Source organism: Notolepis coatsorum (assembly GCF_963971535.1).
Source record: "Notolepis coatsorum genome assembly, chromosome: 1".
Taxonomy (NCBI): domain Eukaryota; kingdom Metazoa; phylum Chordata; class Actinopteri; order Aulopiformes; family Paralepididae; genus Notolepis; species Notolepis coatsorum.
In genome coordinates this window covers 277,027,561-277,054,710 of record NC_140165.1, presented here as the reverse complement: position 1 = coordinate 277,054,710, position 27,150 = coordinate 277,027,561, and the positions used below count along the sequence as shown (strand labels likewise).

Sequence of the window (27,150 nt, the reverse complement as noted above, 5' to 3'; positions counted from 1 at the left end):
TCTGAAGATTTTACATGTTAATATTAATGTTAATATTAAGTTCACATCACCCCTTGTATGAAAAAACATTAAGATAATGTAATTTGATGCATTTAATTTATATTCAGCATGCAATATCATACATCTCTATTTTTGTGTGATTTTGGCATTTTCGGGCATGAAGGGGTTAATATCTGAAAATGCCCAAGGGATATCACCGAGCACCCTCTTGTATTTTGAAGAGGTACCCCCAAGCTCCAAGAAACTGCAACAAAAAAAATTGCAACCGACAAAACAAGGTTCAACCCCATGGCTCTCGGACTATATCTACATGAAACATATCTAAACATATCTACATGAAAATGGGGGACCCTGAACAAGATGAAAGTCTTTCTCTGGTCTGCATCCCCTTAACAAGTGTGTGTATTGAGCCGTACTGTATTGTACCCATTCTACAATCTGTTAATAAAGTTTTCAATCAATCAATCAATCAATCAATACATCTCACATTGGACTGACTGGAACTAGGGGTGGGCGATATGGTGATAAATATCGTTGAGACGATACAATGTCTCTCCACGATATGCCTTTTCAGAGATATCGTATATTGTGATACACTGAGGGAGCCATATCAAAATTCCTGTTGAGATTCATTGCAGAATTCATTCAAACCTGCTTGAAATGGTATTTTGGTCTAAATCAGGGGTCAGCAACCTTTTTGACATGCAGTGCCAGTTTGAAATATAGTTGTAACTAGTGTGCCTGTGCCATATCAACAATATTCCATACATCGTAATATTTTTTTCTCATAATCAGGTATTTTTAATGATAATTTTTACATTATTACATCATTATTGTTATTGTTATTATTAACAATATTATTATGATGGTTGTATCAACCCTAAATCTGAGTTGGGGCGGGGGTGCAATGCAGACAAACAGTTTTGCTTTACTGAGCTCCGTTATCTGGGGGCTGTAGTTGGTCACTTTAAGCTGCACACCGGAGCATCTTTTAATCCAGCTGTTTGCTGTTCTCTGATATTTTCTGACATTTCGTTGATGCGTCGCTCGACACTTCAAGCTGACATGGGGATATCTTTTATCCTTGATTTTATTGTCTCTTTGTTTGGCAAGCCTTCAAACAAAACATCTGAGCTACAGAGAAAAGCCTCCTTGATATACTCGCCATCAGTGAATGGCTTTCCACATTTCGCAATGCAATGAGCAATGCGATAGCTTGCTTCAGTTGCATGGTTTTTAGCAGTCGTGAACACTTTGAGGGTGCTGGCTTGCTTTCCATACCTGGCCACGGCACGTTTAATCGATTCTGCCTTAACTTTTTTGATGCGTCGTCTCAAAATGGCGTTTCACACCTGACGTTCTGCAAACTACATTTTCTAAACATAAAGTACACACAGCACGGTCCTTCTGACACACAATCCCCGTAGTCGTCTGTCCACGAGGGCTGGAATGCCCGAATTTCCTTTGCTTTAACTTTCTTAGCGGGGGTTGCCATCATGAAAGACGGCACATACAGAATGCAACCTCAGCACTGTGTGATTACCTGGGAACTGCGCGCGGGCGCGGGAGGCCAGCTGACTACTGACAGCTGAGCACCATGGGAACAGCTGTATAGCTGTCATAGGGGTGTGCAAAACAGTCGACTTACAAAAAATAACCTGTGGGAGGATTTCAACAAGATAAATGCGACAACAGTGCAAAATATTTCACTATAATATTTCAAAGCGAAGTAAAAAAATATATATATATAATTATTTTTTATATATGCTGCCTCCTGTGCCAATGAAAATGCAAATCGTGATAATATCATGGATCGTGATACAGCTTGAAAACTATTGTGATATTATATTTTTCCATATCGCCCACCCCTAACTGAAACCTGTGTCTGCTAGAGTCTCCCTGATGTAAACAAGACAAACGTCTTTCTCTGGTCTGCATCCCTTAACATTTGTGTGTATTGAGCCGTACTGTATTGTACCCATTCTGCAATCTGTTAAATAAAGATTTCATTCATTAATTCATTCCTAAAGTGTGTGTGTGGACAGTAAGCCTGCTGTGCCTTGTGTAGCCTACCACAGACAGTGGAAGTTCTTGGTCATATTATGCAAATTCAGCTGGTTTGCAAGCGACCTCTAGCACCAGTAAGTAAAAAATATTATTTAATTTTATTTAATTATTATTATGTTTGACTATTATACTGTAATCACTAAGCAGTCTTGGAGTTGAATAAAGTGTGTATATCTGTAAAGATGAGACTTGTACCATATCTAATTATATGTAATGATGTGAGTAATCATAGTAGCCCTTTCAATATAGCGACTAAACCTTGTATACAATTACCTATTGTGGCACAGATCTCAAATCTCCCCATAGGGCACCAGATGTAGTAGCTCAACACGCTCATCACAGACAAACTGGATGTAGCCAATTACTTAAACATTTTCTTCACAAACATAGCCACAACACTGGTAAACAAACTACCCTCCCACTCAGGGCTTTATGGGGTAGAACACATAGTAGCTTACTACAAAAACCTAGGGGTCCGCAAGGACGACTTCAAGCTGGAAATGGTAACAACAGATGAGGTACTCAATAAACTGAGCGCCCTCCAACCTAACAAGGCCACTGGCCATGACAACATCCCCTCAAAATTCCTCAGAGACTCAGCAGCCGCCATCACCCCAATCATCACACACATAATAAACCTCTCCATAAAACAGGGACACGTCCCCAAGGACTTCAAAATTGCGAGGGTGACCCCTCTGCACAAAAAGGGCAGCAAATTAGACCCAGGCAACTACCGCCCTGTTTCTATTCTCACCTCCATCTCGAAAGTCATGGAAAAAATAGTCTACGAACAGGTCGAAAAGTACCTAGCGGAAAAAAATCTAATATACGAATTCCAATCTGGCTTCAGAACATCCCACTCCACTGACACATGCCTTCTCTATTTGAATGACCACATCAAACAAGAGGTGGACGCAGGCAAATACTGCGGCATGGTCATGCTGGACCTACAAAAGGCCTTTGACACGGTCAATCACTCCATTCTGATTGACAAGCTAAAAGCAATTGGTTTTGATAGTCTATCAGTGAACTGGATGCAATCCTACCTTGAGGGGAGGGAACAGATGGTGGAGGTAAACGGTACCCTATCCCCCCCCCTCACAGTGAGCTGTGGTGTTCCACAAGGAAGCATACTAGGACCGCTACTGTTCCTAATTTATGCAAATGACATGTTGTCAGCTTGTGACTGCAACTTGTTCCTGTTTGCGGACGACTCAGCCCTGCTGGTCTCTGACAAGAACAAGTTACAGGTTGAAAAAACCCTCAGCTCGGAACTAGGCAGAATCTGCATATGGCTCGCTGATAACAAACTATCATTACACATGGGCAAAACAGAGTCCATTCTCTTCGGTTCAAATAACAAACTCAGCAAGACCGACGGCTTCTCAGTTACAGTGGGTGACAATATTGTCACAAGGAAAGATGAAATTACCTACCTGGGTTCCATCCTAGAGGCTAATCTCTCCTGTGACAAAATGGCATCCAATGTAATAAAAAAAGTCAACCAACAAACTCGATTCTTGTACCGGATCTCCTCTCTGGTAAACAAGAATACCCTGAAGACTCTGGCAGGAGCACTCATTCAGGGGTACTACGACTATGCTTGCACCTCATGGTACCAAAGCACCTCAAAGGCGCTAAAAACAAAATTACAAACATCTCAAAACAAACTGGTCAGACTACTGCTTGACCTTACTCCTAGAACCCACCTCACCCCTGCCCACTTTGACAACCTAGGATGGCTTAGAGTAGACGACAGAGTACAGCAACTTGCAATGGGCCTGGTCTACAAGATACACTACACGACCAAGGTACCCATGTACATGTCAAAATACTTCCCAAAGGTCAGTGAATACCACGATCACAACACCAGAGGGAGCTCCACAAATCATGTTAAACCCAGATTCGGCTCAAATAAGGGACTAAACACGTTTCGCAATTATGCCACATCAATGTGGAACGCCCTACCCAAAGCTGTAAAGGAATGTGGATCACTCACTACCCACTTTCAAAACCTCTCTCAAGGGACACCTACGGGAGACTGCAATTCAACACTGGCCCCTGTAAATATCCTAACCCAACCCCCTCCAATGTACAGTCATTTACCTAGTATGGTTTTGTCAATAGTCCAATGTACAATTTTGTTTGTTTGTACAGTGTCTCCTCCCCCCCCCCCCCCTCAATGTACAGTTTTACTTGTTTATACAGTGTGCCCCCCCCCCCAACCACCTCCAATGTAAATTACCCAGTATGGTTGTCAATATCCCAATGTTCCCAACCCCCCGGGCCCCCACCCAACCTCCTCCAATGTACAGTTTCTACGTCAAATGTATATACTCCCTTTTCTTGACTCCTTCTGTATCACAAACAGTACTGTATTTGCAAATCTGGTATGTCATAAATGTATAGATGTAGCAGTACTGACTATCTGTATGTCATGTATGTCATATATGTCCTGATGAATTGAAAATGGGGGACCTTGATGTAAACAAGACGAAAGTCTTTCTCTGGTCTGCATCCCCTTAACAATTGTGTGTATTGAGCTGTACTGTATTGTACCCATTCTGCAATCTGTTAATAAAGTTTTCAATCAATCAATCAGGCTCAGCCCTGGGCTAATGTTAACAGTGCCCCCTGCTGGCAGAATAAGAGTGGATCCTCTCACACTGATGAATGATGTCATTCAAGGAAGGTGACATACAGTATGACTGGTAGGCAAGACCTGAAGATCTTCTGTACAACATTCATATACACATTAGATGGAGACATGTGCTGTGTGGAAGTACCATTGATGTTTCCTTTAAAAACATGTTTTCATAAAAAATTCTCCTGCCAAACACATGCAGGGGTGTTTACATACCACTAGTGTTTAAGGTAGGCCTAAACCAGGCTGCCTAATGACATACTGAGATTTGTGTTCTTTGTAGATTAAATGTATCCGTTATTTAAAGCAGCTACCGTAGAATAAAAAAATTAATATCAAAATCAAATACATTTTGATAGCCTTAAAAGCACCACATTGTCCCCCTTACCCGGAGTGCTATCTACTAGCCATCTAGATTGTTTCAGTGCGATATGCCTAGTTTTGGAGATGTCTGCCGTCAAGATAATGGGGCTGAATGGCACTCAAATCACCAAAGAAAATACATTTGAAAAACTCAAAAGCAGCGTTTGGGAATAGTTCCTCCATGTTTAGATTTTATTGGCAAAGAATTTGCACTACAACCCATACCTCATTACACCTTACTGTAAATTGTACCTAAATTGTACCTCATCCCATTTCTGCATTGTACTGTATAGTATATATATATATATAGTATTGTAACTCAGTTACTTTTCTACTCTGCATTGTATATATGTATATATTGAACACCTTTGTCTACGTACTTGACTTCTATTTTATACTTATCTATTTTTATCTAGCACAATCTCTGGAGCAAAACAGAAAGAAGCATTTTATATAAAAGTATTCTGTACTTCTGTATGACAACTAATAAAGAAACTTGAAACTTGAGAAGATATAATGAATGTAAAAGCGTTTATGACCTGGGCAGGCTATAGATTCAAGACACCTTGTTATAAATATCGGTGATTGTAGCATGAGTGTATCAACATGGACATTTATTTATACAAAGATGTTCAATATTATTACTTTAATTATCTTGAAATAACAAATGAAAAACATGTGCATGGATATTGTATAAACTGTTTTATTGTGTAGAAATGTGCACATTGTTGGCAGTGTTGTCTCTACGGTGTAAAGTAAAGCACAGACAAGGAGATGAAGAGAGGAATCATACAGTACAGGCACACAGAACTCTGTGCTCAAACATGCTATTTTCTCTCAAAGCTTCAGTGCAAACCGCTGTCTTTATCCATCCTTTCACACGTGTTTACATCATGTCATAATGCCCCTCTGCATCCGTTATTAGTGGCCATGGTGTTCCTCCATTTTGTGTTCCTCCTGGCAAGTAATGCTACGTTTGTTTATGGTCAGAGGTGGGAAGTCGGAAGCTGGAAACAGTTTTTGTCTTGCATGAACTACAACTCACAAAGCAGGAAGTCAGAATTTCCCACCTCTGAGTTATAATCGAATGCAACATAAGATATTCTTCATATAAAAATGTGGGACACAAAATGGCAGACTCATTGAAAACAACCAACAGATAAAATAGTTAACCATGCCAATAACACAATACAATAACATTCAATATAGATCATAAGAAAGTGGTTATGAGCAACAGAGAAAATGGAGAGATAGAAATAAGACCCTGAATCCAGTTGCCTCCATTTGTCGAGAGGCGCTCAAACATTTGAATGATAAATAAACAGTTGAACATTTATTTTTTATATCTCGTCTTTTTTTTTTTTTTTTTTTTTTTTTTTTTTTATGCTGAGGAAGATGCTGAAGATAACATGGAAGGATAAGATCAAGAATGAGGAGGTACTGAGAAGAGCGGGTATGCAAGGAGGACAGCTGCTGGAGAGGTTGAAAAAGAGAAAGATGGAGGATCCAGCAGGGAGATGTTCAAGAAGGTGGATGGAGAGAGAGGAAGTGGAAGACCAAGAAGAGGCAGGGTGGACGACATCTGTGATTGGAGAGGAGTGAGAGGCGGAGTCAGAGTTGGAGAGAAGAAGTGGGGGCAGAATGGGTTGGAGAATGTTAGGCAACCTTCGGAACGAAGAAGCCACCTGATGATGGTGTCTTTTTCTTTTTTTAAAGAGCTGGCGATGGAACGGAACTGAAACTTAAGGTGCTGTAAGTGGTATTTCTTTGTTAAAATATGTGTTAAATAGCTCTACATTCCAACAGCCATCACTATAGATTGTCTGGTCAGTAACATAGGTCTCCCAGTCCCTCCGCTCTGCAGTAAACAGAAAATAAATTTTCTGGTATCCATTCAGACTTTATCCAATCAGGAGAGAGAACCCTAGATAAATATATATTTTTAGTTACTTATTTAAAGAAAATTTGCCAAGCCAAATTTGCTTACTACACTGGTAGATTATTTTACTTATTTCAAAGACACATTTTCCTAAATTCTTCTTATTTTTGTCAGACCAATTTACAGTGCGAGTTCTCTCTCCTGATTGGATAAAGTAGGCGGGATACAAAAACATTTATTTTGTGTTTACTGCAGAGCCGCGGGACTGGGAGACACATGTTACCGACCAGACAACCTACATCAGTGATGGCTGTTGGAGTGTAGAACTATTATTTAACATGTAAACCACTTATTTTAACAAACAAAACAATACCACTTACAGCACCTTTAAAAGGGACAGACCGTTGTATACTAGGTAGGCTACAGAACACAGGAGGACACTCCAGCATGCCGTCTAATTTTCTTATAATGAAAACATTTGATATGCTGGGAAAGTCATATCCATTCATAGCGCTTTCAAAATGGAACCACAAATGAACATTCTCATAGCCGGTGGTGAGCGCAAACATGTTGGCAGCTGAACAGATCACTTACGTAGTGGTCGGCCAAGCAATTCATTTTGATACAAGAGCAGTTTGTGAAAAAAAGTACAGAAGACGTTTGATTGCCTTGCTGTCCTGTGTTAATTTAGTAAATGATAGAGATGTTGTCCAGTGTTGGTAAAGGTTTATATTTGCTGAACAATGCAACAGAATATGTGCAAATTGTGAGCTATGTTGAATTATGTGCTCATTGAAACCGGAACAATATTTTAGTTAAGTGCTACGTGAGGCAAGACCAAAGCATGTTGCGAGGGGGCAGGACATAGGACATACTGCCACACTGTGATGAAACGCCGTGAAAACTCCCAGCGAATTGAGAACAGTGTTTCAAACCTACAGCCTTCATCGGGTGGTGAAACATAGGGCCAAAACGTTGTGCAGTGTCATCGTTTTAATTGCAAAAGTAAAAGAGACGGAAGTGTCAGAAGTCTGTCAACAGCGTCGTTCGTGTTCAGCAGTGTCTTTGAAGCTAGCACTGGCAACGCTTGGCGTGAGACCGCTCCTGTTCTGTCATGAAGTAGGATATTAAAAACAAGGCTGTCACTGTATGGCTTCGTCAAAAGCCCAGGCCCTGTTATCTCCCGAGGGAGGCCAGTCAGAATTTTCATAATCCTGACAATCTTTTCTTCAGTGCTTTTCTCGAAGGACAGCGGCTGTGATATCACATGGCACTTGGGGATCAAGTTGCCTTTGAAGGATCAGCTTCCTCACTACTTCCAATCCTGTCAGGTTGAAGTGAGTGACTTCAACTGGATTTCTGCAACGAGACAAGTGAAACCTCAACAGATACTAAAACGACTAAAAGCTGAATTATAAATCCATGTGGCTCCTTTCTCTGACCATCCTACCAACACATCGTCAGTGTTGACTGACGAGCAGTTACGTTTTTGGCCAGCTGCACGTAGACCTTGTTGTGGCTTTTGCCGCTACCCTCAGCGAAGCATCGGTGCAGCTTCGACGTTTGAGTATAAAGTTTGCTTAACAGTCACTGTTGGCACCATAGAGGGGGGGGCTTCTGTTCATCCAGTAGCCAGGCTTGGGTACCATGTCCCTCAACAGGCACTAGAGAACATCCCCACTGGTGGAACTGTCAGGAGGCATGATGCTGACTTTGTCTGAGGGTTTACCACTGGCCTTGTACTGCCTGCCTTGCTCAGAGAGAGACAGGGGACAGGTGCTGTTGACCATGCTGAGCTGAGGCACAAGGCAGTTCCGGTTCTGGTCCGGCATAGGGGTGGCAACTTGGATCCAAGCGGCCATTCGACCGCCGGCGTATCTTTCCGAACCGGGGTCAGATGGACCTGCCGAATCCGGTTCAGAGTTTGTCATCTGGTCTTGGAGGATCTTGAGGCAGGGGTATTCTCCAGACTCAGCCATGGCTCGGCAGAGCTGCTCCCAGGCCGCCTTTCCGTCCAGGCTGTTGCCGGGGGCGTTCGCAGCCTGGCACAGCAGCTGGGTGTGCTGGCGCAGCTGGGTGATGTCGCGGTCGGCGGCTTTGCTCTGGCGGAGCAGCTCCTGGGTGCGCAGGGTGATGTCCAACAGACCCGACTGGCTGAGGATCTCCACCGTGTTGAGGAAGCGCCGGTGACGGGCACCTGGAAGGCTGCTCCTGCGAGGCCCTCTGGCCGCTAGCAGGGGAGAGGAGCTGTTGTGCAGGGGGGAGGAGGATGAGGGGGAGGAGGAAGAGGTGCGAGAGATGGACGGGGAACCAAGGGGAGAGGAGCTGTTGTGCAGGGGGGAGGAGGAGGAGGAGGTGCGAGAGATGGACGGGGAACCCAGGGGAGAGGAGGACGAGGAGGAGGAGGAGGTGCAAGAGATGGACGGGGAACCCAGGCTAGAGGAGACGGCGATGGGGCTGGAGGGCGAGCTGGCGTCATTGTTTGAATAGGAATGGGCACACGGCAATACAGAGGTGAAGACTCTGGATTGGCTCTGCTTGCGAGGGTGGTGCTTGCGTAGGCTACTGGTGGCAGATGCTTCATCTCGCTCGTCCTCCGTGCGCACCCTCTTGCTCTGGCCCTGGGAGTCCTGGCTGTGGGACGTCTTATCCGGCGGCTTCTTGCTGGGGTGCGGGGCGATGCAGGGGTAGGAGTTGAGGATAGGCAAGTAGGTGACGTTGGTTTTCCTCCCTGTGCCGTGGATCCTCCGAGACAGGGGCTTGCGGAGCTGAGGAGAGGCGGGCGAGGCCGGAGCGGCACTGGGCTGCTGGAGCAGGATCACACGAGGTTCTCCCGAGGAACTGGCTTCCCCTCTACCACTCCCCCAGATCAGCCGAGTCTGGTCACCTCCGCTCTGCACCATCTTCAGCTGGAGGGAGAAGAGAAGGAGGAGAGGAGAACATTTAATGGAGAGGGATGTGGATGGAAGAGAGATGTAAATGGAAGAGAGATGTGGATGGAAGAGAGATGTGGATGGAAGAGGGATGTGGATGGAAGAGGGATGTGGATGGAAAAGGGATGTGGATGGAAGAGGGATGTGGATGGAAGAGGGATGTGGATGGAAGAGGGATGTGGATGGAAGAGAGATGTGGATGGAAGAGGGATGTGGATGGAAGAGGGATATGATGGGAAGAGGGATATGGATGGAAGAGGGATGTGGATGGAAGAGGGATGTGGATGGAAGAGTGATGTGGATGGAAGAGGAATGTGGATGGAAGAGGGATATGATGGGAAGAGGAATATGGATGGAAGAGGGATGTGGATGGAAGAGGGATGTGGATGGAAGAGAGATGTGGATGGAAGAGGGATGTAGATGGAAGAGGGATATGATGGGAAGAGGGATATGGATGGAAGAGGGATGTGGATGGAAGAGGGATGTGGATGGAAGAGGGATGTGGATGGAAGAGTGATGTGGATGGAAGAGGGATGTGGATGGAAGAGGGATGTGGATGGAAGAGGGATATGATGGGAAGAGGGATATGGATGGGTGGATCTGAAGGGGAAATAAAATGGAGAGGGAGAGAGAGAGATGATTCTTCACCACTAGTTAAAAGGTGGTTCTGCACAATGGGGAAAAAACTGATCCACGTCACCCTTGTGTCTAAGGTGTTACCATGTTGGTGAGTGGGTTCATTTACATGTTGTATTAGCTCAAAGCTGTCCAGTAGGTTGGTAAGCTCAATAGCCTTGGGGTTGTTCTTCTTATTTATATGAATATTCAGATCTCCATGTATGATTAATCTTTCACATCTAAGGATACCGACTGAGATTAGCTCTGAGAATTCCTGCAGAACTTTTTACGAGTATTTTGGTGGCCGGTACAATGTGATGATGAGCAAAGACAGTTCAGCTTTGAGCTCAATAGCAAGATATTCAAATGATGTAAATTCACCCATGTCAATGTCATTACATACAAACGATGTCGATAAAATAGCGGCAAGCCCTCCCCCTTTTCTATTTTGTCTGACCGATTGATAATACTTATAATTGGGAGGGCAGGCTTCTATCAGCGTTGTCGCACCAGTAATGTCATTTAGCCAGGTCACGACTAGGAACATGCATTGCAAATTCTTTTCAGTTATCAGATCATTGATTAAGAAAGATTTGTTGCTCAACGATCTAACATTCAGAAGGGCCATTGTCAGTGATTTTGTGATGGGGGGTGTGGCCGGCCTTGGCTGAGCGATGATGGGTCTGAGGTTGCTAAGTGTTACAGTACGTGCCAGGCATTTCTTCTGATAGTAGTGTGAACAGGAACAGCATGGTTTGTTATTGGAACAAATTGATAGCAGTAGTTTGGGTGCGAGATGGGGGGCGTGGTGACCTAACTAGCTATCAATGGGGAAGGTTGTTAGAACTTCACCAAGCCAAATTTATAACAAAACACAAGATACTTGTGATAAGGACAAGCTCTCAATGAAGAAACCCCATCCCATCACCTAACATGCCTAGAAATACTTATACCCAGTGGGTCTTGGACTTCCTGACGGGCAGACCCCAGGTGGTAAGAGTAGGCAACTGCACCTCCTCATCCATCACGCTCAACATAGGGGCCCCCCAGGGCTGTGTTCTGAGCCCCCTCCTCTACTCCCTGTACACACATGACTGCGTGGCACAGCGGAACAACAACACAATCATCAAATTTGCTGATGACACAGTAGTGGTGGGCCTGATCTCTGCCAACGACGAGAGGGCCTACCTGGAAGAGGTAGAGAATCTGTCACAGTGGTGTCAGGAGAACTGCCTCTCCCTGAACGTCAGCAAAACAAAAGAGATGATTGTGGACTTCAGGAGGTCGGGAGTCAAGGACTACAGCCCCCTCAGCATCGACGGGGCACCGGTTGAGAGAGTGAACAGTTTCAAGTACCTCAGAGCCCACATATCCGAGGACTTGACATGGACCACACACATTGACAGTGTTGTGAAGAAGGCACGACAACGCCTCTACTTCCTCAGGCGCCTAAGGAAGTTCCAAGTCAGTCAGAAGATCCTTAGGAACTTCTACTCATGTACAATAGAGAGCATCCTGACTGGCAACATCACCTCCTGGTTTGGGAATAGCACTGCACAAGACCGTAGCAGACTACAAAGAGTGACACGTTCAGCCGAACGCACAATTGGAGGGGGGCTTCCCACCCTCCAGAACATTTACAACAAGCGGTGCAGGGGGAAGGCTAAGAGAATCATCAAGGACTCCAGCCACCCGAACAACTGCCTCTTTGAACTGCTGCGGTCAGGCAAGCGATACCGGAGTCTTAAGGCGAGCACAGAAAGACTCAGAAGAAGCTTCTATCCCCAGGCCATCAGGCTGCTAAACGAACAATAAACACTATGCATCAACCATCAAATGCACACAGCACACACACCCACACACTCACTTAAACAAACAACACACTGCAGCACCCACTCTCCACACTTTAGATCACACAAACACACTTTATATTTATATTTATTGATAAAGGATTTGCACTACAACTCGTACACCTACTGTAAATTGTACCTAAATTGCACCTCATCCCATTTCTGCCTTGCACTATATAGTATTGTATATTAGTACACTGCATAGTATTGTATATTATATGGTAACTCAGTTACGTCTATTCTGCATCGAACATTGTACATATGTCTATACTGAACACTGACCTCATTTCTTTTTACTTCTAATTTACATGCTATACTATGTTATTTTATTCATACTTATCTTGTCTTGCACAGTCTCTGGAGCGTAACAGTAAGAAGCATTTTGTATAAAAGTATTCTGTACTTCTGTATGACAACTATTAAAGAAACTTGAAACTACTATGGAACTACACACTATGAATGTATTATATGGCCCATAACGGGCCCCAAACAGCATTGCCAACTTAGGCAAGGAGGCAGATAATTATTCTACAGGCTTGCCTATCTCAGTGTAATGTGTCTCCAGTCTCTCCTCCATACACAAAAAAGAATGTTTGCTCAATTATAGCCTATATAAAATATTTTCCAGCCAGTGAAGTAGCCTATAGTCCACACCTGACGTGTGTCAGTCCTCAGTCTTCCTCAGTCAGTCAGGCAGAATCCTGAGGAAGACTCAGGTCGGTGTGTAGACTAATTGTGCTGCGCAAAAATATTTTTGGAATATATAAGAACCGTCTGTGCAAAAGAAGACACCGCAACCCTGACGGTTGCATTTGATTACCGTAATTCCTCTAATAGTAACCCCGGCTTGTATTTGTTTCAACTGTAGTGGGTACCAGGCTTGTATTAGGAGGAGGCCTGTATAAGAGGGAGGCCTATATTTCAAATTTTCAAACGGATCATAATGAATAAATCAACATTTTGTGTCAGTTTGAACCCAGTAAAATGTACTGGGTTCATTTATTGAAACCAAGTACTGTATGAAATAGTAAACAGTGCAATTACAGGTGGTCACTGGTCATTTCAACGTTTTCAAAGTGAAATCAAGTAACTAGCTCAGTATGCAGCTCAGTACATTAGTAACCCGGCTTGTATTAGGAGGCCGGCTTATAATTGCTTAGCTCAAGAGCGCACCCGGCCATTAATAGAGACCCGGCTTGTATTTGAGACCCGGTTACTATTAGAGGAATTACGGTATCTTAGTTAGGTTGAATAACTCTTATGAGATCCCTGCCACCATGAGGTTTTCCATGACCTGTCATCACTGTGAATGAAGGGAATCTCAGTGCCTCACAAGTATAAATAAAGGTTTGAGATTTAAATGAAATGCATAATGATGCCTATCAACTGATTACACTCCACACAATAATTCAGTAAACCCAAGTGTAAAGCTTGTTGCGATTAACTGATCAGAAGTTCCCACTCAGTTGAAGGATTTACTTCAAAGTGCGATGAAATGCACAGTCTAACATTGGTTAAAATGGCTTACAGGAATTTGGACAGATGTTCCTGTTCCTTGTCTAGACTGTACTGTCACGAAAACAGCTCCGTTTCCAGACTGGCACTCTCCAAAGAAGGTTTTGAAAGACTTCAAAGAGCTGAAAAGGTCAGATCCCTAGAGAGATCCGCAAGGTCCATCATCATTGCATCTTTCTGACCTCTGTCACACCCCAATACTGGCGTCTGATATGGGTCTGATACCAGGTTAAAACAGGGTATCGGTACTGCGGAGGTTCCCAACAACATGCCACAAATCAAAGCAAAGTGACTTGATTTGCAGCATTTCTAACAAATATTATATATTAGATCTCTCTAACGGAGAAAAATGGATTATATCTCAATATTATCTGTCCAATGACCCCAAACTAATTCTACATTGTTCAGTAAAAGCATTGGATTGGATTGGTACTCGGTATCTGCCGATAAGGAAAGGATAGTACTCGGAACCGCAGTGAGAAACTGATATTAGTGCGTCCCTCACACGCTCCCAGATACTGCATGCATGCACGCACGCACACACACACACGCACAGACAAGTGTCTCTGCAGACACTCGCACATTCTAATTCCGTACCGAGTCTCACCCAGACTCAGACTTCACAGCTCATCATCACATTCTAATTGATCTAATCTCCATCTGCCCTGTTTCCTCTCTCCTCCATGTTTCAATCTCTGCCTAAATCAACATCCCTCCCATCTGTCTTTGTGTTCCACACAACCTCTGGCGAATATACAGCCATGCTCTATCCTCTATCCTCCTAGTTGAATGTTACTGTTAGTATATTGGCATAGTGGCCATTATCCTGCCAATTTCTTATATCCCAAGATTGGGATCAATTCACCTTTCATTCAATCAATTAAGGAAAAGTTCAAATACTGAAGATCTTTCTGGTGTGAGACTGTAGCAATGTTCCAACTATTCAGAAAGTATTGAGAATGAATGCGTTTGTGTGACAGGACAACCACAAGAGGGTGTCTCAGATTTGTATACACGTTTAATCAAATCCACATATAAAAAATTAACATTAGATACAGTCTGGCGAGGGGACATCCCAGGGTTAGACTCTGAGTTTGACGACGTTTGTACAAATGTTATATTAGCCTCCCGCAACCCTAATCACCAACAAATAAATCTTAATTATATTCATAGAACGTGTCTCACACCTAGGAAGCTGTTTGTTATGGGACTGGTGGCACATTCCCAGTGCACTTTATGCTCGCTAAGAGCCATATGCATATGTTCTGGGATTGCCCACCAGTAGCCCCTGTGGTAATATGTTTTTATTTTTAGGTTCTGTATTTATTATTTTTGTGATCCTACTGTCATTATTGTTATTATTTTCCTGTGAAGTCATGTCTATTATTATTGTATTGTGTGGCGTCTTGTGTTTTATATTACATGTAAAAGAAAAAGGAAAAAGAAAAATATAAAAAAAAATTTATCCACTTTTTCTCCTTTTTAAATGTTTTCTCCCATTCCAATTTCGCTGTGGCAATTCTCCCCTCCAGTCTTGAACGTTGCTCGCACATGCCCCCCACTGGCCGGTTGTAGGGAGGATAGAAGCCTTGCATCACGTGTCCCCTCCGATACACAAGGAGGTAGCCTGTCACATCTTTTCACCTGTCAGCGCGGACTCTCATTGGCGAGGTGTAACGTGTGGGAGGCTCACACTACCCCGGCCATTGCCTGTCTCTGCTGTGCAGGCGTCCCCCAACTGACCTGTAGAAGTCGCTGTCCACAACGTCCAGATTACCACCCATCGACTTCCACCCGCTAACTCTGCCAATTGAGTTAGTATGACGGCAGGCCCAAGCCGGAGGCAACGCCAACAGCCGGATTCGAACCCGGTGTCTCTTGCGTTGGTGACGAGCACAATGTCCGCTGTGCCACCCAGCCGCCAGAAAATAAAAAGATTTGATCATAAAAAAAAAGATTTTTTGCTAATTATTATGTTCTTTACGTTTGAATTGAACTGGGAGTGATGTGAATAGAGCGACCAAATCTGTATGATCCAAATGCAGGACAGCATGTCGATTTTGCGGGACATTTGTTGAAATTGCGGGACAGTACTGAATACGTATGCAAGAAACATGTTTACATAATGTATTAATAATTTTGATCAAAATATAAGCATTTAATGTATTAAAAACACAATATTGTTGAGTCTTAATTGCTTATTATACTCATAATTATATAGAAGACCATACCATGCAATCCAACATTAAATTACCTACCAACGTACCGACCTCTAGAGGTTTCCGAGTCCTATGGCTATAAGATGTACATGTACCCTGTGATCTCTCTTGTAATGTGATACTGAAGTGCATACATTGTCACACTGGCTTCCTTGATTCTAAACCTGTCCAGAACACTACAAAGTAAACATTTTTCATTCAATGATAATCTGACAAAATTGTACAATTATTAAAAATGATTTCTTTTTACTTGAATTTACATTTGAAATGTAAATATATCACAGGTATATACAGGGTGTATAATAACATAGCACGAGTAGGCCTACAAAGAGTGTTATCCTGCATAAGTGAAATATATATAATATACACATACAAATTAAAAACAGCAGTGAACAATAGGAAACAAAAATATTTAAAATCTAAATAGCCTATGGGGAACAGTAGGCTAAGCAAATAGCTGTAACACTAGAAAGAAAACAAATTGTAGGCCAATATAAATTGCACCTTCATTACTCCGAAGGTTTCAACATCATGGAGAGCACCATAGTGCACGTGCAGGATTTATATTTATTACTGGACCGTGCAGCTTCAAGTAGAGCCTTCTGACAAAGATATTTATAAAAATCTAAAAAAAATTCAGAGAGAAATTTGCTTCGACTTGAATTTCACTCTCCACGCTGCATCGATTTCTCTGGTCGGTCCACACACTGGTCATGAGGGAGAACAACCTCTCCACGAACGCATTAGGGATGCTCAGGAAGAATGAAGCCAAATGGATCAGGTTGGGGGTCTTCAGCAGCAGCCACCACTTCACTCCAACGGTCGCCTCCATCTCCGACACTTCCTTCAGCCGCAGCACGAGTGAACATAAAGTTGTTGCACAGCACATTAAAGGTTGCCGAGGTGTTCAAAAAGACAAACGGCTTGTGCGACAACACAAACAGCTCGCGCCAGATGCTATGTATACGTTCACGCTGGTTATACTACTAGGCTATGTAATGTACAGTACTTGCGGTGCATTAGTGCATGGTTGGGGATTATTGAGAGGACAAAAACTATAATAATTCATACATTTAAAATTGTTTATTGAAATGCGGGACACTTTTCTTCTGTTGCAGCATGCGGGACTGTCCCGCACAAATCGGGACGTTTGTGAACCTGGCACTGACTCGTATAGTAGTCTAATGAAGTACTTACAGTAGTTTCTTAGTCTAGTGAAGTAATTAGTCAAGTCAAGTCAAGAGTTTTATTTGTCACGGCATACAAGCATACAGTGAAATGCGGGAGGTCATGCCTGCAGCGATTGTGCAATAATACAAGTAATAAAAAATAAAGGAATAAGAATAAGACATTTGTGCAATAATACAAGTAATAAGAATAAGACATAACAGGTATAATGTACATAAAGTTTACAAAAAGCATGGTAAAAGACATGCTAAGGTCCTGCGATAGTGCAATACAATGTTAGCTACGGATGAGGCACTGGGTCTTCTGTACACTACTATACAATGCTATACTATACAATCTACAGTTAGACTATATATCCTTATGCTATCTTGCTATATCCATCTATTTACTATACAAAAACCACTTCCGTTCAATTTTTTTTTTTTTTTTTTTTTTTAAAGACTCTGATGGCCTGGGGGAAGAAGCGGAGCCGAAGCCTCGCTGTCCTAGTTGCTGGTGTGCTCTGAACTTCCTTAACTGTCTCAGGTGGTAGAGGCGCTGCTTCGCCTTCTTTACAACTGAGTCTATGTGTGTTGTCCATGTCAGGTCTTCTGAGATGTGGACCCCCAGGTACTTGAAGCTGCTCACCCTGTCCACGGTAGCCTCGTTTATCCACAGTGGTGTGTGTCCCCTGCTGTGTTCTCCTAAAATCCACGATCAGCTCCTTGGTTTTACTAGGGTGACCATATTTTGATTTCCAAAAAAGAGGACATTCTGCCCTCAGCCTCGAGATACTTAATGATACTCAACGTTTACTCAAAGATGCATTATTGTTTTAATATATTTAAAGTATGCCTCCTCTGTATATGGATATACAATTATTATTTATATTATTTTACTGTATATAACACAATAATATCTCTCTATAACCAAAGACACACCAAACCAAGGTTACTCAACAATCAACATGCTTTATTGTGCCTAGAATTATCTCTTGACAAATCTCAATGGCACAAGAATAACTTCAACATCAACCTGTAACAAAATAATAGCTCTCTTTTCAAATCTTACTGGACAAAAATAAATAACAAAATATATGAAATAGTAGAAAATAGAAAATCCAGCTTTAACAAATAATCTCTTTGTATCTTGTCAATGTAAACAATAAAACAGTAACCTCACAAATATACTAATCTAATTATTTTAAAAGTGCACTATGCAGTTTTGGATTTTACATTTGCATAATTGCCATTAGTGAACATAACATAACATTTGATTACCTAAATCAAACCAAACACATTTTGAGGCACCATGAACCAAATATAAGCCTACTTTAAATGTTTGTAAACACAATTCCAGGCCCTGTCATTGTAAACAACCATGAAACGGCAACTTTTCACATATTTCTAGCTTTAAACAAATAAGGTCCCAATTTAAAAATGTTAAGTTTAAAGTTTATCTCCCAAAGCTATAGCTTTCTCTCTCTGCATAGCTGCATACTTCAATCTTCTTCATCCTGCTTTTCTTCTTCATCCTCCTTGTCTGCCCATCGATATTTAGCTGTGGAGCTGATCTTTCCCAGCAGTTTTCGGTTGCTCAACAAATAAGCATGAAAGTCTTTACAAGACATGTCTTTCAAATTGTATTGCACAAATAGAATCCCCTTCAGTGACTCAACAGACAGCTGGTTCCTCTCCTTGGTCCACTGGCTCTGCATCAGTGAGAAAACCCTCTCAACATTTGCATTGTGAGAGGAAAGTGCAAAGACAAACTGTGCAATCTTCAGTAGTTCTGAGTAACATGCAATGCTTTTGGCCTTCTCAAAATATTTGGTCCACTTCTGGTGCACCTGCAGGCCACTGAACTCCTCGTCATGGTTGCACCTTTCTGTGAATCTCTTCAGATTGATGACCTGGTCAAAACACTTGACATCATCAATTACCACCCCCTTCTCTCCTAGGAACTTGATGCAGGCCTCCACATCATTCCACTCTGGTGGCTCACTCAGATCCATCCACATGAATGTGGAGAACTCTTCCATGGGAGTCATCCACTTCTCCAGATACTCCAGACATGTACTGTACAGGCCTTGCACATCAGCACAGAACTGGTCATATTCCTTACCAAGTCCATCACTACGCTTTTGTGCCAGTAGTCCCTTAACTTTAAGTGACATGAAGTTGTTGCTCTTGCGTTCAAGAAGAATGGTGTGGATGCTGTTCATTATTTTCTTTACCTCCATAATGGAGTTCTTCTCCTTTTCCATGTCTTGAATGTGGGTATGGAACACAGACATGAGTGAGTGCATGTGCCAGAGGTAGATCTCACTGAATTCATTTTCAAAAAACTTCTTGATCACTATGGGTGGTTTTTGCTGAGACAGAAAGAATGCCTTTAAAGCTGGAAACATCTGTATCATCCTCTCAATGCCTGGGAACAATGACAGCCACCTTGTCTTGCTGTGAGAAAGCATCGTTCTGTATTGAATGTCAACAAAATCACAGTACTCCTTCAGGCTCTCAGTGCGCACAGTGTAAATGTGGAAGTACTGGTAGATTTTGAACATGATATTCTCAAGGTCAATATCTATTGTGTCTGCCCCATGGTGAACACAATTATTCAAGATGTGTGCTGGGCAACCCACACCGATCAGAGTGTTCTTCTGCAGCAACCTCTTCAAATTTGCAAACACATTCTTTCCCCCTTCACCACGTCGGATTCCTCCAAAGTTTGTGTTGCAATTGTCGCCAGTAAATGCAATGCATTTTTCAGACAAATTGTTTTTTGCCAAGGTGTCAATGAGATATTGTGCAATGGTTTCTGCTGTCTCATTTGGTGTGTCTTTAACCTCGATTAATTTAGTTTGAATGCCACCCCTCTTCCAGTCAAAGTACTGGATTATGATTGGGAATATCTTCACTGCTCCGTGGTTACTCCCGTCTGTAGACACACCACAGTAGTGGATTTCTTTGAGTGCGTCATGCGCGACATCAACAGAGTGGGGCGCTATAACACCATTGACAATGGCTTCGGTTTTAGTGCGCGCACTACTGAATCTTTTGGCAGTTTCAGAGTCTGGAAATGCTTTCTTTAGCAAGGCACTTGTGCAATCCATAGATCTGTAGCTGTTGTGATGTTTCACAGTGTGAAATGCAAACGCACCCTCGGCTGCATTTACAGCATCCTCTGTTTTGCCTGGTCTGATAAAGAAATCTGTCAACTTTGCCGACAAACTCTCACCTTGCACAGCTTTTCTGTGTTTGTCTGTGTCCATGTGCGCATTAAGATCGCCTGCACCTTTATTGGACACACACACGTATGTGCAAGCTTTGCACACGGTGCACTCTGCCTCCCATTTGTTCCGACCGGGACGGTACATTTGGTATTTCTTCTGCAATTCATCTGTAAACGTACATTTGCGCTTTGGCATTTTGAATGTGAGCTGCGGTCGGCTCTGTGACTGACTGTCTACTTCCTCTGTTTGTGTGAGACTGAGAGCGGAGCTGTAGACGCCCACAAAGCTTCTCAGGGATTACGTCACACACGCAACAGAGTACCGTAGTATTCTGTGCAATGCGCCAGTAAATTTTAAGTGCATGCAAACAACCCGTAAAAGCCGGACATTTTCATAAATTTTGAAACCCCCCCCGGACGGCCCGGACACGACGTGAAAAGAGGACATGTCCGGCCAAAAGAGGACGTTTGGTCACCCTAGTTTTACCAATGTTCAGGAGCAGGCTGTTGTCCTGGCAGGAGCACTCATTCAAGGGTACTACGACTATGCTTGCACCTCATGGTACCAAAGCACCTCAAAGGCGCTAAAAACAAGATTACAAACATCACAAAATAAAAAGTCAGACTTCTACTTGACCTTACCCCTAGAACCCACCTCACCCCTGCCCACTTTGACAACCTAGGATGGCTTAGAGTAGACGACAGAGTACAGCAACTTGCAATGGGCCTGGTCTACAAGATACACTACATGACCAAGGTACCCATGTACATGTCAAAATACTTCCCAAAGGTCAGTGAATACCACGATCACAACACCAGAGGGAGCTCCACAAATCATGTTAAACCCAGATTCGGCTCAAACAAGGGACTAAACACGTTTCGCAATTATGCCACATCAATGTGGAACGCCCTATCCAAAGCTGTAAAGGAATGTGAATCACTACCCACCTTCAAAAACACTCTCAAAAAACACCTACGGGAGACTGCAATTCGAAACTGGCCCCTACAAATTTGTACAGTTGTACAGTAAATGACCAAGTATGGCTTTGTCAGTATTCCAATGTACAGTGTACAGTGTCCCCCACCCCCACCTCCAATGTACAGCCCCCCACCCACCAACCCCACCCGACCTACCCAACCTCCTCCAATGTACAGTTTCTACGTCAAATTTTTCTGGACACTTTTTGTATCACAAACAGTACTGTATTTGCAAATCTGGTATGTCATAAATGTATAGATGTAGCAGTACTGTCTATCTGTATGTTGTGTGTGTCATATATGTTATGATGAATTGAAAATGGGGGACCCTGATGTAAACAAGACGAAAGTCTCTCTCGTCTGCATCCCCTTAACAATTGTATGTATTGAGCTGTACTGTACTGTACCCATTCTGCAATCTGTTAATAAACGTTTCAATCAATCAATCAGTGTTACATCTACTGTTAGTATGACTGCTTGTTTCCTTTTCCTCATTATATACCGTTAATATGTTATTTTCCTCTTCTTTGACCTCTTGTACTAAAAAAAAAAAATTCTTGTCACTGACTCGTGTCAATCAAGTTTCAAGTTTCTTTATTAGTTGTCATACAGAAGTACAGAATACTTTTATACAAAATGCTTCTTTCTGTTTCGCTCCAGAGACTGTGCTAGGCAAAGATAGATAATAAAATAAGTATAGCAAGTATAAAATAGAAGTCAAGTACGTAGACAAAATGTTCAGTATATACATATATACATACAATGCTCTATGTAGAGTAGAAGTAACTGAGTTACCATACAATATACTATACAGTGCAAAGCAGAAGTGGGATGAGGTACAATTTAGGTACAATATAATTTACAGTAAGGTGTAATGAGGTATGGGTTGTAGTGCAAATTATTTACCGATAAATATAAAGTGTGCTTAGGTGTACTAAAGTGGTTAAAGTGGGTGCTGCAGTGAGTTGTAGGTTTAAAGTGAGTGTGTGCGTGTGGATGTGTGTGCTGTGAGTGCATTTGATGGTTGTTACATAGTGTTATTGTTCGTTGAGCATCCTGATGGCCTGGGGATAGAAGCTTCTTCCGAGTCTCTCTGTGCTTGCCATGAGACTCCGGTATCGCTTGCCTGACCGCAGCAGTTCAAAGAGGCAGTTGTTTGGGTGGCTCGAGTCTTTGATAATCCTCTTAGCCTTACCCCTGCACCGCTTGTTGTAAATGACCTGGAGAGTGGGAAGCCCCCCTCCAATTGTGCGTTCGGCTGAGCGGCCCACTCTAGTCTGCTACGGTCTTGTGCGGTGCTATTCCCAAACCAGGAGGTGATATTGCCAGTCAGGATGCTCTCTATTGTGCATGAGTAGAAGTTCTTAGGATCTTCTGACTGACTTGGAACTTCCTTAGGCGTCTGAGGAAGTAGAGGCGTTGCCATGCCTTCTTCACAACACTGTCAATGTGTGAGGTCCATGTCAAGTCCTCGGATATGTGGACTCCAAGTTACTTAAAACTGTTCACTCTCTCAACCGGTGCCCCGTCGATGCTGAGGGGGCTGTAGTCCCTGACCACCGACCTCCTAAAGTCCACAATCATCTCCTTTGTTTTGCTGATGTTCAGGGAGAGGCTGTTCTCTTGACACCATCCCGCTAGAACCTTGACCTCCTCCAGGTAGGCCCTCTCATCATTTGCAGAGATCAGGCCAATGTTCCTTCCATGTTTTCGCTAGTGTCTGTCTTATGTCTCTGTTCCTGTTTTGTAGTTTATTTTGTAGACCATGCTACACATGTAATTCGTTCATATTGTTTATGGACAATGAGATGGGAGTGGAACTTTGTACAAGCCCTTTGGGCTTCATTCCCTCCTAGCACTGTTTTTTTTTTTTAAATAATGTGCTAAATAAATAAACTAAACTGAACAGTACGGCTCAATACACACAGCTAAATAAGAAGAGTTGATTGCAATTCTTACAAAGGATTTCTGAGCTCTATGGATTGCTTGTAAGTAAGAAGGGTAAGTGTTGGCCCAAATTATATTGCAGTAAGAGATGTGATGATACATTAAACAGTCATACAAAGTTAGTAATGTGCTCTTTTTTAATTGGTTTTAACCCTTTTTATAATGCCCAACGATTTTGAAACCTTCTTGCAAACAATTTCACAATGATTCTTAACACATTGAGTGCCACGGACGTGTTTTGTCGTTAGTTCATGCCGACCATTGAGTGCCCCCGACGCTATATAGCGTTTGTTTGGCGTTTTTATTTTTATTGGCGATTTGAATTCATATTTCATCAATCGAGCCTCGGGTTAGTGCTGCAGAGTCTCTCTGAGCTCAATTGGGAAGATACCGCCCCCTATCGTCTCTCCCTGTGTAACTGCACCCCATTACTTTACACTTGACGCAGGGGGGGTGGCCAGTTTCCTCATTTTACTTTTCCGTCAAGCCAACTGAAGGATCGATTGTGCTCGCCGGCCCGGAAAACGTGTGGATTATGTATTTACAGTACCAACACTGTAATCAATAAGCGTGATCGATATTTGGAATGGCGATCAGGAATTGGAATAATCTTTTTGGATAACATCTGATCTCTGGTAAGGAATTTATTTTACCAGTCTTAGGATAATCAGAGCGGTTTTCACCTATATCTCAGCGTTTGCCCTATGCGTGTGTGTGTGGGGCTGTGATCGCTGATGAGGAAATGAGAGAATCGATATTTCAGCCCGCCTCTATAGCGTGCATAAGTACACATATACTATTGATAATCTAGCGTTTATTGGAAAACGATTCATAAATAGGCCGAAAAATTACAACGTTTTTGTGTATGCTAGAATATTCCAGTAAATGCCCTTTATCACGGAATCTATATATTTTCCTGAAAAACGAGGGCTTTTCAAAATGCTATAAAACGAAAATTAACAGATTAAAAAACAATCCGTTTCGACAATGTTGACTGCAAACAAGTCATTGATAAGCGACAGGCAGATTAGACACATAGCCATAATTTAAGACAGAGATTATGCGATCACAACGCTATCATTGAAGTGGGTGCTGGCATTTAACCATGTTTCCCATGTTAATGGCTGGCACTCAAACTGTTAAAGCAGAGTTTCTCATCGATATTGACACCCAAGAACTTCCACAGACGGAACTTGTACAAGTTCATTGTTATTGATACAAATCTTGGTTCTGTCTGGTTCTTAGTCTAGTGAAGTAATTACAGTAGGTTCTTAGTCTAATGAAGTCATTGCAGTAGGTTCTTAGTCTAGTGAAGTCATTACAGTAGGTTCTTAGTCTGGTGAAGTCATTACAGGAGGTTATCAGTCTAGTGAAGTCATTACAGGAGGTTCTTAGTCTAGTGAAGTAATTAGAGTAGGTTATTAGTCTAATGAAGTCATTACAGTAGGTTCTTAGTCTGGTGAAGTAATTACAGGAGGTTCTCAGTCTAATTAAATCATTACAGTAGGTTCTTAGTCTAATGAAGTAATTACAGCGAAGATAGATACCAATCACAAGGGGGTATCTCAGCCAGTTCAGGGTCCAATAACACAAACACCTTCTCGCTCTCACCTCTCCTTCAAACTACCTCTTAACTCAACAAACTCAGTATCTCACTCTCTCTCTACAAACTCTGCTCCTTCCTCACCTCCACTCAACTCTTCTCTCCTAGGATTTTATGCTATGTGTGTGTGTGGGATGTGGGTGATCACGTGGTGCACAGGTGTAATCCATCAGTCCTAATCAACTCCTTAATTAACTCTCCTCTGCCCGTGGCAGTAGTATCTCCCTTCCTCCACGTAGCCATGGGACGGGGGATGATATCTGCCACAATATATAATAATTAAAAAAATTATAAAATAAATCTTAAAGGGGACATGCATTGCTATTCCTTTCACTATTTGGGCAACTTTACACAATTCCTGTGAGTCTATGGATCTTTCAAAAAAGATCATTGTTTTATATTTTTAATCAAGTACTCTAAAGCAAACATTTTTCCACTTCAAGATTTCAAGCCGTTTTGTGCTGAGCTCCGCCCATAAGCGATTTGAGTGACAGTCACACACAGTCTGCGACTGGCAGACAGAGAGAGAGATAGAAAGATTGAGGGGGATACTTATTAATTTCGCCGCAGGGGGGCATAATCCCACGGGACAATGCATTGGTAACTTGTTTCAAATGACAATATATACCCCTGTGAATATTATTGCACGGATCGGAATATGGGCGTGCGTGTGGGAGCGTGCACAACGATATTTTGACAGTGATATGAGAGTGCTCTCGACTGCGGGGGAGAAGCTCCATCCCTGCGCGCACACACATTTACACACACTCCCGCGCGGTCTGGAGGTTGTGTGTGTCTCTCTCTCTCTCTCGTTCTCTGCTGTCTGTCGGCACCCTCTGTTTGAGGAAGTAATTCCACTCGCTCTGTTGTTAAGCGAATTGTTGATTGTGGGCGGTGACTACAACCAGTGCCTTATTCACGTCAGCAAAACAGTCAAATCAGAATGGCTTAGTTGAGTGAGGGAAGATCTCGTGAAGTCGAGACTAGACTGATGAGACTTTAACACTTTCGCGGCCAACCACGTATATATACCTTATTGGGCGCCAACGGTTAACGGCCAAAAACGTATATATATATATATATATATCGATCGTTTTCCCTTTTTTTTGGAAATATCCTATTCAAATGTATGTTGCCGTTAAAAGGCATACTGGGACTTCGAAGGTGCAGTATCGGCCAGATCCTGCTAGTAGGCAGTATCGAGAGTGCAGTAAACCCTGTTCCAGACTGGGTGCTACGTGTAAACCGCTCCGGACAGACTTTTCTAGTAATGGGAAACCTAGGGCTTCACCCGATCGCATTGAATAGTTTTCGGGACCCCTGATCCATATGTTGTGGTGGGTTATGTCGTGGACCAGATGGACATAGGATGGACCAGATGGCGATCAAATAATTGGAATATTCTTTTTGGAATACCACCGACCACAGGTAAGGACAATCTGACGTACATTTTAGCTTGATTGTGCAAGGTTATCATACCCATCCCCCTGATCAGTGTGTGTTACTGTTGTGGTAATAACGAATGACGTTACTGGCAATCAAATAATCAGAAACGACCCCCCCCCCCCCCCTTTCATGCATTTATGATGAAGCATAATACCTATGATATAGATTTGATTTGGAAACAGTAGCGGGTCTAGGGGCGAAACGCCAATGGTTTTAGTAGAATTCACATTGCGCCCTGTAGCCGGCCTCCCAGGAATTAGCCCGGATCATTCCGAAATTATACTTATATTAACCACGGGATAACGCGTGAACGTATTCATGAACATTTTTATAATTTTTTGCATCTTGAACGGAAGATAGTTACTGTCAAATGACCATGGTATTGTATCCATAGCTATAATATAAAATATAGATTTAGCTCTACAAACAAGGTGACGCACAGTGAAACTATGTAATGGAAAGCTGGCCCGGCCATAGCTAGATGGGGAAATCTAATGGCAGCAAATGTGTTAATATGTCTATACTACTATGCGCTAAAGTTCAACACTGTTTGACGAACAATATCACTGACCCTTGGCTGCCAGAGATGTACCCCTCCTGCTGACTTGTTGCACACAATTTGTAAGTCACTTTGGATAAAAGCATCAGCTAAAATGTAAATGTGACAAACAGAACAGGAAACAGACT

At 42.6% G+C, this 27,150-nt stretch overlaps 1 protein-coding gene across 3 annotated transcripts in view; it reads right to left on the bottom strand.

Annotated features, from left to right (window-relative positions):
* Positions 1-5,788: 5,788 nt before the first annotated feature.
* LOC311230595 (uncharacterized protein) overlaps positions 5,789-27,150 on the bottom strand; it is a 103,754-nt gene continuing 82,392 nt past the window's right edge. For all 3 annotated transcript variants that reach the window (XM_084316922.1, XM_084316921.1, XM_084316920.1), the window contains one exon: positions 5,789-9,862. In XM_084316922.1, the coding sequence (XP_084173048.1) occupies positions 8,618-9,862 (1,245 nt within the window). In that variant the 3' untranslated portion in view covers positions 5,789-8,617. The remainder of the gene's footprint in view (positions 9,863-27,150) is intronic.